Source organism: Tupaia chinensis, unplaced genomic scaffold, assembly GCF_000334495.1.
Source record: "Tupaia chinensis unplaced genomic scaffold, TupChi_1.0 Scaffold000073_1, whole genome shotgun sequence".
Classification (NCBI taxonomy): domain Eukaryota; kingdom Metazoa; phylum Chordata; class Mammalia; order Scandentia; family Tupaiidae; genus Tupaia; species Tupaia belangeri.
Window position 1 is genome coordinate 149,316 of NW_006159533.1, and position 16,509 is coordinate 165,824.

At 42.5% G+C, this 16,509-nt stretch overlaps 1 protein-coding gene across 2 annotated transcripts in view; it reads left to right on the forward strand.

The window, feature by feature from the left end:
* Positions 1-12,770, forward strand: part of LOC102468529 (transport and Golgi organization protein 1 homolog) — a 17,298-nt gene extending 4,528 nt beyond the window's left edge. The window contains exons 3-14 of one of the 2 annotated variants that reach the window (XM_027767766.1): positions 407-472; positions 870-980; positions 3,076-3,148; positions 3,309-3,447; positions 6,372-6,473; positions 7,164-7,224; positions 7,337-7,372; positions 7,447-7,514; positions 7,983-8,074; positions 9,306-9,379; positions 10,216-10,351; positions 12,649-12,770. In XM_027767766.1, the coding sequence (XP_027623567.1) occupies positions 897-980; positions 3,076-3,148; positions 3,309-3,447; positions 6,372-6,473; positions 7,164-7,224; positions 7,337-7,372; positions 7,447-7,514; positions 7,983-8,074; positions 9,306-9,379; positions 10,216-10,351; positions 12,649-12,656 (873 nt within the window). In that variant the 5' untranslated portion in view covers positions 407-472; positions 870-896 and the 3' untranslated portion in view covers positions 12,657-12,770. Of the gene's footprint in view, positions 1-406; positions 473-869; positions 981-3,075; positions 3,149-3,308; positions 3,448-6,371; positions 6,474-7,163; positions 7,225-7,336; positions 7,373-7,446; positions 7,515-7,982; positions 8,075-9,305; positions 9,380-10,215; positions 10,352-11,946; positions 12,089-12,648 lie in introns of those variants that run through there. The other variant, XM_027767763.1, reaches the window with a different exon arrangement.
* The last annotated feature ends 3,739 nt before the right edge of the window (positions 12,771-16,509 follow it).

Genomic DNA, 16,509 nt, shown 5'->3' on the forward strand with positions numbered 1-16,509 from the left:
GGGTACCATAATAACAGTAAAGCTCATGGCAGAGAAATTGAGCGCAGACCAGTAAAGCAAAACACAGTTAGAAACTGGAGCCCATAACTGTCAGCATTGCTTCACAGTTTCTTCTGAGCCCAGTCCTTGCTTAGGCATGAAATACAGCTCCTTTATGTTCAGCCTGTGTTGACTTCATGGCCTCGTCAGTAATGCTTTTATTTTAAATTCTTGTCACCTCTTGTAATAAAATTATTTTGTTATTTCTTCATTTTGCTGGTGTCCTATTTCCCATTTTCTATATACTGTACACTTTCATAACAAGCTTTGCATATCTGAAGGACTTCTTTATACACACTTGATAGGATTTCTAGGCACTTCAATTAGTATTTTTGAATTTTAATTCTTTTATTATATATTTATATAGATAAATAAATCAAATAAATGTCTTCAAGAAACTAAACATCTCAATGATGAGGCGCATAAATTTAAGGTAAATTTCTCTGTTCCCCACACCCATTTTATTTCATTTCATTTTGTATATTTATTTATTTAAGATATTTTTGCCTTTAGAACATGTGCACTTGCCAGAGACAGAGGCACTAAGAGGGAAAGTGAGAAATCAGCCCCAGAGGGGATAGCCTTAGCATGATCTCTTCTCTATTTTTCCTCCTGGGATCCTGGACAAGCACACATATACATCCAGCATGATTTTCAAGCCATTGGGTCTGGAACTCACACTGTGGTTGGCCAAGTGGGAGTCCAGTAACTTAATCACTACACTGTCTGCTGGCCTGTTTTATTTATTTATTATTTTGCTCAAAATATGTTACAAAAAAAGAAGTAAAGGCATCAATAAATTTCTCCTGATTTACTATGCTTTGTTGAAGGATAACATCAAAACTTTTGACGGAACTATGAAAGCTGCGAACAACATCATTCAGGGTACACTATCTAGGCTGCATACTGAGAAGGATCGAAATGTCAAGACTCAGGATTTGGTAAGAATTTGTCTGCTACTTTTTATTCAAGCTTGGTTTCTGAGGTGTTTTGACCAGTGGGCAAGCTAAGCTCTGCATTTTCTCTTATCGTGCATACAGTGAAAGTGTGAGGCTGCTGGGCTGATAGTTTTTTTCTGAAAATGTTCTGACATCGATGTATAACAGTGCAGTGACTTTTAATATTAAGGGCCTAGGAAGCATGTGTTAGTTTTACAACCTGGATGGTGATCACATCAGTACTGTCCTCTATTATGTAGAAAATCTGAGAAAATAAACTTAGAGATGAAGATCTCTAGTGAAGCTTAATTGTCCCTGCCCGCAGTATTAACCTTATTTTCCTTTTATGCGTTTTGGAGCATCTTTTCTTTATCATTATTCTGTAAAGAGAGCTATTTGAGCTCTGAAGCTTGAACTGTTTTCTGCCTCTTTTTTTTTTTTTAATTTCTTTCAGTGTGAGGGGGTATATGTGCTCATCAGACAGAGAGAGAAAGCCCCATTGGGGAGTGGTGACATGACAGTCCTTTTCCTCCATTTATTCACCATTACTCAGGATTTTCAGCAGGCACACACATGCATTTGGCATGTTTTTCAACTGGCCAAGGCTTGAATTTGAACTATGGTTGGCATTGTGGGATCTGGCTTCTGAAGCGTGCAGCATTTAGCCAGTGTGCTCTGGAGTTGGCTCTAGCTTGAACCATTTTTCACATTCTTTGCTTTCCTGTTATTATTCATTCTTTTACCTATTATCTCATTAAGCACCAAAGTTATAGACAACAGATAATACTCATACCACAAAGTTTATCCTTGTTACCCATTTCTTCATCTGCTTGACATTTATAACCCCAAACTGATCAACTATTTTCCCATGAAAATAGAGGCAGATATGGGATATATTCTGTTAACACTTGATTTGTTTCGCTAACTGCCCAGTCACATGTTTTGTTTGTATCAATGTGCAGATGCTAGAAGAGGAAAACTCTATCCAAGCCTTCAAAGATGCTCTTTCAATGAAAACCTCAGGGGTTGGGACCAGCAGTTAGTGTAATGGCTATGTTGCTGGACTCCCACGTAGTCGACCACTGTTCAAGTCCCAGACCCAGTGGCTTAAACTCATGCCGGGCGCGTGTGCATGCGTGCCCAAGATGCCGAGAGGAGAATGGAGGAGAAGGGATTGCAGCGTGGCCATCCCCCCTGGGGGATGATTTTCTGCTTTCTGTCTCTCTGTCTGGGAGCCCCACGTGCCCTATAGAAAAAAACCCCTTCAAAAAAAAAAAAAAAAAAGAAAGAAAGAAAAGAAAACCTCAGGAGTTTCAGAGGTAAACTACCTACATTTGCTGCATGGTTCCATTTTGCATCTTAGTTTTGATGAGGAATACATGTTTCATGTCTTAGAAGATTAAAATCATGTGAGAAGTATGTGCAATTTTTGTTTTTGGAATTCTGTTTTTGTGAGTAGTTTTATGTTGTCCTTAATGGAGCTAGGAACAGAGAAGGGAGAATGAGGTGTGAATAGCAGCAGGCACTGAAGGAGAAAGCCCTGCTAAAGATCAAGATGGAGCAGGTGACAGAAAGTCACTCCCATTCATTACTTGAATCAGAGACCAGAAAGTTCTTATTACTTCCTTTTAAATGGTTTATTTTACTTTTTTTAAATTACTTTCTTTTTCTTTTTTGGAGAGATTTTTGCTATAGGGCACATGCGCTCACCAGACAGATAGAGAGAGACAGAGAGACAGAAAGTGAGAAATTACCCCCCAGGGGGGATGGTCACGCCACAATCCCTTCTCCTCCATTCTCCTCTCAGGATCTTGGGCATGCACGCACACATGCCTGGCGTGAGTTTTAAGCCACCGGGTCCGGGCAGCGAACCGCAGTCGACTACGTGGGAGTCCAGCGACATAGCCATTATGCTAACTGCTGGTTCCCTTATTTTACTTTTAATTGTGCTACTACAACACTATTGAGTATAAATTCTATGGTAAAGAAAATTAATTTCTAATGATTTTTAAATGTATATTTTACTAGTTTTAAGTATATTCACATTGTTATAACAATCATTTATTCTTAGATGTCTTTTGTTGAATCTATATTACAGTCAGGAGACATAAATGACCAAGTAAAGAATTCAAAGATGAGAGCCATGAGGTTCGCTATAGATAACCTGGAAGGTAGGTTTTTTGCGGGGTAAGAAATCTCCATATCATGAAAATGAGTTTGTGCTGGGAAGATAAAGAGTGGCTTCCTGGATTAGAATCATGGCCTCTTCTCACCCCATGTTAGTCCTCTGGTCCATGTGCTCCCACATGAAAACTGTTTCATCCTTTCCAGAAAGGAAGAAGGACATGGAAGAAACCTGCTCTTCCCTGAAATCTGCAAAAGCATTAAAGGAAGTGCAATACAAAACACTGCAAAGAAAAGTAGAAAATCTCTATGACATCTGCGAAGGACGTAGGAAGGCCGCAGAGGAGTAAGATGTTTCTGTGTTCATTGAAACAAATACTGCTGAGTAGAATATATGTGTTGAGCAGACTACTGTAACATATTTTAGAATCATTTTGAAAGTGTGCATCCCAAATTCAGTTAGTACAATATTGTGCTCATCCTTCTTGCTTTGGTTTCTATAATTGACATTTTTCCTTCCTGTCTAACTGGCTGTCTTACATTCTTTATTTCTTTCATAATGCATCATATGCACACATAACAGACAGAGAGACAGAGACAGAGAGGAAGAGAGAGGAACCAGCAGATGGCACAATGGTTACATTGCTGGAGTCCCATGTAGCCATCTACAGTTTGAGTCTCAGACCTTGCTGCCTAAAATTCACAGGGTGTCTGTGTGTGTGTGTGTGTGTGTGTGTGTGTGTGCATTCCCAAGATCCCAAGAGGGGAGTGAAGGAGCAGAGATTGCACCATGGCCATCTCCCCTCTTGGGGGGTAATTTCTTGCTTTCTGTCTGTCTGTTTCTCTCTGTCTCTCCATTAAGGACACACACCCTATATCAAAAATATCTCTATTAAAACAAAAAAAGAGGAATAGAGAAAGAGAAAGAAAGGGAAAAGAGCACACTCAACTCAAGAGAGTCTGGCTATACAATGATTCCTTTCCTCTAGTCATTATATCCATTAGTTCTTGGGCACTTGTGAATAAGCCGGGCATGTTTCAGGCTAAAATTCAAAATGATGTCACTGCTGAGTCCCAGCTCCTCTTCAGTGGTGCATTACTGCTGCCACACAGTGTTGACCCATACCCTCTTGTTTGTAATTATTTTAGGGGCAGTGGAGACATTGATACCAGCATTGCTAACTTCTACATCTTACATCTGGATACCCTCTGGGTCCATTTCTATAGTCATTTACATTTTGATCATATTCCACTGCCCTGCTAGGTATTCTGTTATTTTCTATTCAGTGCCAGACATGGAGTGGACAGTATTTAGAGAAAAATGGAGCCCTGCAGAAAAGTTGGGAGTTTTCTTCTAGCACATGATCGAGGCTTTAGCATTACTGGATCCCCTTAATCCAGCCTTCACTCCAGGCTCAGTTCCAACAAAAGCTAGCATATTTTCTGTCTACATTATCCCTAGTGTGAAATTCTTCTTGGTCCCAATCAAAGCCTGTAGGTTTCACAAGGGATCACCTTATTGACAGACCTTAAATTCCACTTGTTTTCCTTCCTTTTTTTTTAGAGTTTTTTGTTTGTTTGTTTGTTGTTTTTGTTTTTGTTTTTGCTATAGGGTGCGTGCACTAACCAGAAAGAAACAGAGAGACAGAAAGTGAGAAATTACCCCCCCAGGGAGGCAGGCCACACCACACTCCATTCTCCTTCATTTTCCTCTCGGGATCTTGGGCATGCATGCACATGAACCCAGCATGAGTTTAAGCCACTGGGTCTGGGATTCGAACCGTGGTCAATTACGTGGGAGTCCAGCGACATAGGCATTACACCAACTGTTGATCCCTCCACTTGTTTTCATTCTAGTGCACACACGTGCACAAAAACTACTCAACTTCTTTAAACCTCCAGTGTCCACCCAGAATTCATTGATGAGACAAGGGAGAAAAGGCCCAAATGCCCAGCTGGCCCAAATCCCATGTTTCCCTCTTCACTGCTTCATGTTTCTACACTGGCTCCTTACCAATTCATGCATTCAGTTATGGGTTCCATCTGTTGTCCACTGTTTCTTCCTGTTTGTAGGGGTGATCAGGGGCTTCAGATCTACTCATCCCTATTCAAAAGCAAAAATCTGCTGTATTGTTCCTCAAAGCTCAGGTTTTGTGTTAATCCTTCCCAAGCCCAAGGAAGGGTGGGGCTGGATTCCTATTTCCCCAATGACTTCCTTTGTGCATTGAACTGTAGCTGTTTTAAGAAGGAAATGGTGCCTGCTCCCCTTTGTGTCCTCAGCACTACACCACACACCCCAAGGCCAAGAGCCACTCCAGAAAGCACTGACTGAAAGATTGCCTGGGTGACCAGAAACAAATGCCTGGACATCCATCTACAGTATTTTTGTCCCTGTTTCCCAGACATATTTTAATTTCACATGTGAGCTATAAAAAGTCAAGTGATAAGTTGAGAATCTTTTGAATCAGAGCCATGAACAAAGTCATTTGAGAATAATAGCAAATGTGATTATTTAGCCATTGCTCTTTTTGCTTTTATTATCACTGGAGTCAGCCTTGTTAATGCAAAGCCACACTGAGGCTGATGGTTTTTCGGTGGAAATGTGTTTGCAGGAGTTAACAGCAGGAGCTAACACCCTTGTTATGGAGCTTGAATCACATTTTATTTCAGTAGATGTTGCCAGCACTGAGATCTGCCTCTCCTCTTAACCAGGATCTTTGAAGGAGGAGGCAGGAGTTCCATACTGAATTGTAGAAATGTCAGGGAGTGAAGCACAGGGTGAATGACACCAGGACCTCTGGAAACTGACTGTCTGTGTGGAGCACTAGCTTTTACTGAGGGCAGCTCTCTCCATGGCATGAGGCAGACAAACCCTCATCTGCTGCTCCACCCTCTTATGTGTAGTTGTGAGGAGCTGGGTCACCCTGCTTTCCCACATTGAACTAAAATGAGTTTTTACTTTCTCAACAAAGAGACTGATCAAAAAAGACACTAATGCTTCTCATAGATGCTTTTATCTTAGCTGACTTGCATAGTATTGAACAGAGCACAGAGCCATGAAGAGAAACTTATGTTTAGCAATTACTTTCCCTCAGACCAGAGTTTAATTTTTCTTAGTCTCTCCTAAGAGACTTCTTTTTCCCACTGTCAGAGTTTGTCATTCTGTGCAGTTATGGGGAAGTTTGAGAAGGGACTTTGAATCAAGACCTTAGAGATGGCTAGGAGTTTTACAAGAGCCACTGGATAATGTGTATTTCCTTCCCATTTTAGGAAGCTATCTATGAGACGACATGAGCGGGAAGAGAAAGAAAAGAAACTGTCAATGGCACGTGATAAAGTCAAGTCAGATAATGAAGAAATACTGTATTTAAAGTGAGTTTAAAAACTGAACATCAGCATTTAAGGCAATCCTCATTGGACTTTCTAGTATTTTAATCTTTATAAAATAATTAGACTCAGTTAACACAGAAATATAAAGAAATGCTCAAAAGATTTTTCACACACATGCACGCTTTCACACAGAAACAGAGAAAAGACTGATGGGGGAGGGGGGAAAGCAGAAATAACTGAATAATGTTGAGTTACTAAAAATTACTGAACCCTAGAGCTGGTTAGATTATGCAGAAGCTTGGTTCACATAAATATTTTTGGGGGTGTTGAAAATAGTCTGAATTCTTAGGAAAGCAATTTGATGTAGGCTAAATCATGTCCACAAAAGTGATTGTTTCATTTTATAACCCAATTGTCATTGCCCTGTGAAATATCATAAAAATGTAAGTTCAGGGAGAATAGAACTTTGTGATCAAAGATGCTCAAAAGAGGTTATGTACAGAAATATTGATAAGAGTTAAGAAATCTTATCAACTGGGAACTCTGCTGAATTCCATAATGGATAAGAAAACTATACAGCAATAACTTTAAACCTACTGTACTCTTATTTGTGAGACATGTACTATCTGCGGATAAGTTGTGTAAAGATACAGTTGTGAGGAACATGGGATGATTATTGAAAATGATACTCAATGTTGTGCTTTGTCTGATGAAAGCAATGGTTTATCATAGGAAAAAAACTGGGGAAATTCAAGAACAAGTGCAGAAAAAAGAGAAGCGCCTTCAACAACAGGTAACCTACATTTTTTTCAATAGTTTCAGAATCCTCCAGCACCTGAAAGAGGTGGTTATAATTGCCCTTAGAAATTCTAAACATACTGTGCCCTGTGTGTTTTCTTTTTCAGATCATCTTTTATGAACAAAAGATTAATGACACCTGGGTAAGATTCTTTTCTTTCCTTCATTCTGTGCATAGTCGGTCACAACTGCATATGGACATGTTTCTCTCCTGCAGCTCAGAACTTGTGCCGCAGACAGGGCAGTGGCAGAACAAATCAGAGAGGCTGCCTACTTGAAGGAACGGTATGACATTGGGACATTGGAGTTTATTTTTTATTTCTCCAGAGAGAGAGTTGGCCAGACAGCAAGAGAAACACAGATTCCCTCACAGGGTCTTCTTGCTGCTATCTACACACCCAGACTAAGCCACCAAAGTTCATGGGCATGTGTATGTCTCATGTGTACAGTAAGATGTTGGGGTGTGAACTTGGGACCTTCCCATGTGGCTCTACCATCATAAAGCGTTGTATAAATACTGTGCCCCTGTGGTTGGCCAGTTATGGATATTTTTGACATTGCTCTTAGTGTTTTAACATTAAGATGTTGAGGACTAGTAAAAGGTTTCACCTTGCATATCCATTGAGAAGAAGAACCTAGGTTATGGAAGTAAGCATAGGGTCATGAGGAGGGGCTTGCAGGTAGAGTTGGTATGAACTGGTTTGTGCCTCATTGATGTTGTGATTCTTATCAATCTCATTCTTTATCTGCAAGTTTGGCAATAATGCAATATTGGAGGATCCCAAAGGGACCCAGGATGTACCCAGCACCAAGGGGTTCCGGCATGGACAACCCTGCATGGAAAGGTAGGAACACCCTGAGAAAGCGACAGCTCAGATCCTGCTGCAGAATACATATTGTTTCTGGGGTGACTGTGATACTGCTAACCTCAGGTGCCGCAGCCAGATGGCTCTTTGGGCCGGCCCTGTGAATGGTGGTGCTCAGATTCCACCACTGACTGTGGACACCAGAGCTCCACCTCTCATTTATGCTTCACTGAAAAGTGTGCCTAGAAGGAAAGTGGATGAGCTCTTCTATCCCACCATGAGTCAGTGGTGAAGGCTTCATCACACTTTACTGTTGTGCTTGGAACAAACTACATCAACAAAATTTCAAAATGGAACATATAGGTTCTAGTGAGAGGATTTTTTTTTAAAAAAAATCTATCCCACCATGAGTCAGTGGTGAAGGCTTCATCACACTTTACTGTTGTGCTTGGAACAAATGACAACAAAATTTCAAAATGGCACTTGTAGGTTCTAGTGAGAGAATTTTTTTAAAAAAATTGACTTCCTAGATTGTCTATTGTACATGCCTGCTTTAATAAAATAGACATTTATTTTAGAGGGGTTTTTAGAGATTTTTTTGTTCTTTATCTGTTTTGATTTTTTTAACTATAAACTGTAGAACTCTAGTAAATTTAATTCACATAAATTCACTCCTCTGAAATTGTGTATTCTGAAATCTTTACAGTTAAATTCCATAGCACTATCTTTTTCTCATTGGTATCATTATTAGTCTTATACGTCCATTTCTGTTTATAAACATTTACACAAAACCTTATCTGATATGGAAGGCAAATTATATATAGACCAAGAAACAAAAAGTACACTGTGGCTTGAAGAAAGACTGGTGCTATTCTTACCAGGATTGGTTGATACCCATCCTTTTCATGGTTCGTCCTTTCCATGGCTGTTTTTAGCCTGTGCTTAAATTGTCCTTTTACCTCATGTGTAGTAGGAAACCCCTATTTTAGTGTTGATTTCCAGCTAGTTGGAGCCCTGATCTATCTGCCAGTGGATGGTTTGTTTCAAAATCCCCTAAATCAGGGTTCTGCGATGCCTTTCTCACAAATCAGGGCATGGGTTTCTCCATTGTCCTCATGGATCATCTGAGGCATGTGATAAACTCCCTGCCTCAACTAAGGGACCGTGTATGTAAACTAGAGTAAGACAGTGAGGAAAGGCATGCAGGGGTTATTATTCTACTGCACAGAAAGTATAAGCCACACTAAACCCCAGACTTATCTGGCCATAGGAAATCCTGTACGTCGTGCATTTCCCATGGAAAGCAGCTGCGTGATCCCTCCTGAGAATGCAGGAAAGGAAAAGGTAAATGCTGAGACCCTCTCCACTGTGATGATGTCAGGAAACCTTAACTTTTCATGTGGTACCTCTTCCATAAGAGCCTACAGAATTCCTAGCTCTTTGGAATCTTATGGCATCTCCAGAAGGTTTAGAGGCTGAGGCCTGAGTTTTTACTTCTGCACATGCAGTGAGAAGACCCTATGTTAGGGAGGGAAGCAAAGGGCCATGAGGGAGGGACTGGCAGTCAGAGTTAGTATGGACTGCCTTTCTGCCTCCTGTGAACTGTATGAACTTTTTCTTCCCCTGGGAGTCACTGGTCTCTTGGTGTCAAAGCAGATCATCTATTTGGTATGTTTAGGTCTTTATTAGCTTGTAGAGTTCTGAAAATCAAATAGGACATGAAAGACCCAGAGAAAGTTTTCTTCAGAGTAGCTGTTCTTACATGAAGGGAGAATAGACTCTTTCTTTGCTCTCATTTCTCTGTTAACTTATTGGTAATGAGTATCTGTGGTGGTGGTGGTGAGGGAGAGTTGGGACTTGTCCTGGACATACATGCTCCTATGTCTGGAATATGCCCTGTTATTAGTCTGAAGTTGTCTTATTTCATCCATTGGGACCGATCCCTAGCCTTTCCTACATGGGTAGACCCAGGTCATGACATGTGGTAAGAATAGTTTATTCCTATGACTTCCCCTCTCTCCCTTAGTTTTTGCCAGGACTCAGTGTAAATGAGACATTTATGGCCATTATGAGTACTGGTGGAAGGGAAGGGGCCAGGGACTGTCACCTGCTTTACTTTCAGCTTTTGTGTTGGTATCTTTCACTGTCATATGAACGTAATTTGATCTTCTTCTCTGCAGATCAACATGGCTGGCAAAGGGCCCCCTCCTTTCCCAGGAGTGCCCCGGATGCCCTACCCCAAGCAGGGCCATTTATCATCATTTATGTGTCCTGGGCCACTGCCGCCACATCCACCACCTCCCTGTCCACCACAAGGTAAGATGATCTGAGACTGGTAAGCTGACTTGGGAAGGCATTGTCATTTTTGGAGTCAATTAAGAAAATTAGGATGTGTGGCTCTTAGTTCCAGGCCCAGGGTAGAAAATGTTGAGTTCATGCAAATGTCACAGATGGTGCTGCAGGGCTTCACAATCTAGCTTGCTGAATACATTGTAGCTCTTCTCGGGTTTCTGAGGACAGCATGGACTGCGTCTTCTTCCTAGCATGGGGTGGCCAGTGGCTCTTCTCTTACAGATGAATAAACAGGTTCTGTATTCAAGAAATAGTGGTTTTGTACACATGTAGGGATCACTGGCCACATGTGCCAGTCCTGTGAGGGATTAGGCACGTCCCGACTTCTAGAGCTACAGATGTCCTAGGTGTGACACACCTAAAGTGTCACAGAGCTTGGGATCACCAGTAATAGAAGCACCAAGGGAGGGCAGGGCCCTAGAGTACAATGTGGGAGAGTGAACGTCCTGGTATTAATCATGAGAGAAGACGAAGTGAGGAAGCACCACGTGGGCATGTGTTGGCCTCAGTGACACCTGGAGATCTACATTTGAGATCTAAAGAGAAGATCTGAGACCTGGGAAGGAGCTGGAAGGCCTCCCTGGCAGACCAGGCCTGTAGGGCAAGAATCATGGAGGCAGCATCAGACCCAATTAAAGTCACTGGGAGACAATCCAGATGATCAAGTGTGGGCCGGGGAATGCCCCCCCCCACCTCAATCAAAGTCAAGTGCTTAGTCTACAACCCTGCACCTGTAATCTGAAGTAAAAATGGTTGGGTCCCTCTGATGTGCGAAGCTTCTAGATCAGTGTGAAAGGGGCCCAGGAGGTTGGGGGAAATTTCATGTAGATTTTCCAGAAGAATCTGTCTTTTTGAGTTTATGCTCTGGTGACACTCAAAGCAAGGACAAGTCTAGTCTAGCAGAGTAGTGACCCTGTACTTTTGAATGAGGCCAGCACCAGTGGGGAGGTTAAGGATGCTCCTGAGGTGCTGACTAGGTGTCTGTCCCCACTGCCCCACATTCTCCCCTTACCTCCCTGCCTCGGCTACACACAGGCATGTGCCTGTTACATTCTGCCATCTTAGTGTTGATGCCAACAACTCATGGGGCCTGCTCTGACCCTCAGTTTTGTTGCCTATGACATGTAAACACTGATTAATTGCTCTCAGTGTTGTGAGGAAGAGCGAAGGAAGCATAGTGGGAAAGTATCTCCCACAATGGCCGGAACTCAGTGGGCACCTGCCTTCTCACAGTGTAAGTGAAAACATTTGCCCATGAATTGTCTAAGGATGTCCATTGCAATACATTAAACAAACCTAAGGGTGATCGGATTGGACCCGGAGACTGGCAGGCTTGTTTTCTAAAGATAAAGCAGTTTCCCCTTACCTTTGGAATTCAGATCTCACCACATAAAGAAAGGAAAGGCTATAAGAGGATACTTACACAGGTACACTCAGAGCTTTGACTGGGGAGAGACCATCATACATGTGATGTAAGCGGAGGTGCAGTCACAGGTAAACACGCATGTGGGAAAATGCAAACTCACATGAGAATGAACCAAAGTCCTTTTGCTTTGCAGAACCACCTGTGTGACATCCAGAGGATCCTGAGCCTCAATAAACCACAGTTGTAGCTCAATATTGGAAAAGGTGTCAAAGGCACATTATTGTTTTCCCTGTCTGATCATGCCTCTTCCCTGTTTTAACTTTTTTTTTTTTTTGGAGAGATTTTCACTGTAGGGCGCATGCGCTTGCCAGACAGACAGAGAGAGACATAGAGACAGAAAGCGAGAAATCACCCCCCAGGGGGGATGGTCATGCCGCAATCCCTTCTCCTCCATTCTCCTCTCGGGATCTTGGGCATGCACATACACGCGCCCGGCGTGAGTTTTAAGCCACCGGGTCCCGGACACGAACCGCGGTCGACTATGTGGGAGTCCAGCGACATAGCCATTACGCTAACTGCTGGTTCCCAACTTTTCTTTAATGTTTTCCCAAATAAAACTTTTGCCCTCTTGTCTCTCTGTCAGTGTTAGTTTACTGAGGGAAACATCCCCAGCACACAGGATGCACATAGCTGAAAACCAGGCAGACACAATGGTGCTGGAGCAGAGCTTGGTTGCCATTTGGGGTGGTCTTGACTGACTGGGGAAGGAGGGAGCATTCTGGAGTGTTGGAAGTTTCTAGATAGGGGTGTGGTGGTGCTACATCACCCTAGAAGTAAGTGCTGAGCCTGTTGATTTCTGTGGTACCTTGAGAGAGAGAGTTCTCTGTCTCATCAGGTGGCTGACTTCTCCTGGTGTCAAGTAAAGGATGGACCTGCAGTGGACCTCGGAGGACAAGGTGAAGCTTCACCATAGCCAGGCTCTGTTCATGCACTCTCCCTTCTGTGCCAGTTGCCCCAAATGAGCACCCAGTCTATGGGCCTGTCCATACCGTTTACTCACATTAATGTTTGAGTGATGAGAACATGAGAATACAGAAGACCAGATTCCATACGTCCATGTCTCGACCCTCTCCAGATGTCCTGGGGTTGCTGCGGAAAAGGTGGGGGAGGTCTAGGGGCTGGGGCTGGGAGTTTGGAGGAAATGGGGTGAGTCTTACTCGAGGATGGGAAAGGGCTGGTGCATAGCAAGAAGGGGTGTATTGGGCACCTGGAAAGAAGTGGAGAAAGGTACTTGGGGAAAGTACTGGAATCAAAGTCCCAGAGTTTGGCAGGAGAGTTCAGGGGCAGTTCAGTGTGAGAATAGGTCAGCAGACTAGCAGGACACAAGGAATAGATGAGTGGGACTCAGGATCATGTAGTTGGAGGTAGCTTAGCTTTCCCCCAAGTGTTCTCCTGTTTGCTTTCTGCAATAGCAACTCAGAGGCTTTAAACTCCTTCTCAAGAATCAGATGCCCTTGCTGCTAATGCGTCACAATGGACAGTTCCCCCATCCCCTTTCTGTGCATGAGCCCCTTCCCCACATAAATTACCCACATGCCATTTAGATGAAAAATCCTCTCTATGTATCCTGTAGCAAATTAAAAATAGTAATAATAATAATAAATGAAAGCAAATAATTCTTTAAAAATGTTAGGGAAAAAAGGAAAGTCTTCTCTATTCAGGCAGAGAAAAGGGTCAGGGTGACTTAGATTTGCAAGGGGGTCATGAGAAAGAGTAAATTAGACCTGAAGACTCCAGAGGGAGAAAAGGCTACAGAGAGCTTTGCCCATGTTCAGTTTTGCAAGGAGTAGGATGGGGGTAGGGCAGGGACTGCTCAGAAGATAGGCCTAGCCAAGGGATTCTGTTCACAGCCCAACCTCCCCGGCTGCATGGTCACTTAATGCAGTGACAGTGATAACAATACTGTATGAGATCTTGACAGTGTCATTAATGGGATAGAGAGTACTAACTCATCCTGACACTGGAAAGGAGGCTGGGGGAAACTGCTCTCTTCCCTTAACCTCGAGCTCTGCTAAGCCCCATGCAGTACCCCTAAGAGCAAATGCAACTTGATAAGATCCCAGTCCCAAACCTTTGCCTTGGACCCCATATCCACCCTACTCTGGCTACTGTCTATTATCCCATGCTCTCCGGCACTGCTCTCTGAAAGGCTCTGGAAAGGGTATATGTTTAGCACTGGGATTGGAACACAGAAAACACCCCCCTTCAATGAGTTAAGTTAGTGCAGGTCATGACAGGGTCTATTCTGTCTGTCTGCACTTAAACCAGAGCAATGGAGAGCCAAGGCTGTGTGGCTGTGTTATAGGCTGGCTGGCTGAGTGCGGGCTGAATGTTTTCCTTTGCATCTTCTGCATCTATGTCTGAGTTCTGTGTCTGTGAGCAGTCAGTCATGTGCACAAATTTGTGCTGTGTATCTGAGTGTCTCTGTGTTTCTCTGCCTACATAAACATCTCTTTGGATCCCTGAACAAGTATATGTAAGTTGTAAAATCTATGTGTCTGTGGCTATAATTGTGTTATGGGTATGCTGAGAATTAAATCAGTAATGGAAAGTAATGACTTAGTGATTCATATGATAATATGAATAATTTCAGAAACATTAAGCAGAAAAGAATAAAGCAGACTCAAAAGAAGTACATATTGGCATGCATGCATCCATTTCTGCAAAATCTAGAGTAGACAAAATTACCCTAAGATGACAGCAAGGATTCACTGGAATAAATGAGGTCATTTTCTGGGGTTATTGAATAGTGTACATTTTGAAAGGGTAGTGGTATTAGAATTTTTCAAGTAGTGAACCCATATGCATGAAGGAAGTCCCAAATCTGAGAGGACTTTCTTCTAATGTTTATAGATTCCAAGGAACACACCCACAGGTCCAGTATGGTAAGACATGAGTCTATTTAGTTATATAATGTAGACAGAGAGCTTCACTGATAGCCAGATGGAGAATGTTCCTCACCATCAGGGAGGACAGGCTAAGGTTGCATATGTTAAGAATAATGCATTCATACATGAATTAATGACCAATGCAGGTTCAAGTCAATAAGACAGGAACTAGTGTGTGTGTGTGTGTGTGTGTGTGTGTGTGTGTGTATAAAAGTTAAGCTTCTCAATTAACAGAATAAGAGAGTATGTTCAGGGTTTAGTGCCTGTAATCTTGTGATGTTAATGTGGGAGGGGATTGCATACCTCTGGGATAGTGCTGGCCATGCACTGGTTTCATGAGGTGAAGGTTGTAATCATGGGTTCTTCACAAGCCCCAGCTATACCCTGATGCTTGGTCTCAAGGAAGGCAGAATAGTAAGGTATGGGGAAGGGAATTCAATGCCTATTCTTAAGTCCATCCCAACATTGACTCTCATAGCACCCTTACAGTCTTTGAGAGTCATTGATCTTCCACCAGTTCCTTGGAGCAGGTGTGTGAGTCAAACATTGCATTCATATTCTACAAGTGCCATCAAGAATACATGTTCCAAATAACAGTAAAAACATTACCACATGATTAGAAAATTATTTCCTTCAAAGCTCCTAAGGGGGAAACCAAACCAAGCAGAAGGAAAGCCCATTCACTCTGGTTGGCCAGGCACATTCTCCAAGGTATTTCAGCCATAGCTGACAATGGGAAGGTGGAGCACAGCCAATGTGCAGACTTGTGTACTTGTGCCAGGATGCCAGCCCAGTGCAGGAACGCCTTTCCTATACCAAGGTTTAATGACAGGGCAAGTGTTTTAGTGGTACATTCAAAGGGAAATCTCCATTGCCAGGGAATATGCATGCAATAGTCCTCTCTTGGAACAATAAAGTAACACTCTGGAGATGCCTCCCTGGCTTTCTATACCATGCCTGGTCAGACCCAGGGGCACTTTGAAAAGTGAGGGGAGGGGTCCTCAACTGCCACATGGTGATTATCACTGTGCCCTTTGGAACTGTATCTGGGCCAGTGTTGTGGCATTTTATAGTATTAGTCCACTTACCCACAATTTGGGAGCCTATGTCAAGGTTGTGTATTAGTCCCTCAGCATGGGGATAAGAGAGCACTACAATGCAGTTCAGATTGAACTTCCCAGGGAATGCTAATGTGTCTTCAGAGCTCCCTTTAGCATCTGGCATTCTATGAAACAAGCTATCATAGGATTATAAGGGAGGTGAAAATGTACATCTATAAGCCTTTGTTCAGCCCATTGTGAAGTGCACTCCTAGATGTGCATGAATATCAACACTAAAGATTAGCTAAATCAACAACACAAAAGTCAGTGACTCACGTAGACCTAGTGTTCCTGTAAAGAAAGTTCACCCAAAAGTCAATAAAAAGTTCTTCTTACTTTGATTGTGTTCCATCTGTAACCATCAATTGCAGTTAAGATCTCTCAAATTTATTAGGGTTACTATAAACAAGTATACATTTGGCCCTGTATCAACTATGGCAAGAACTTTCTGCACCTTTGTAGATGATTAATGTGTATTGCAAGGTCCACGTGTGGCCTCCAATCCAGGAAAGAGGCTCATGTGCACCCTGGAACTCGGCTTCCCCTCTATGCTGTCAACCAGTTCCAACAAGGTGGACTTGTCTCCTCAGCACTGGGAACAGGAAAGTCTTTTTTTTACCTATTTATTTTTAATTTCATTTTCTTTTATACAGTCAATCACATTATTTAGCTTACAAAGTGAATATTTCAACATGTGAACATTTCTCC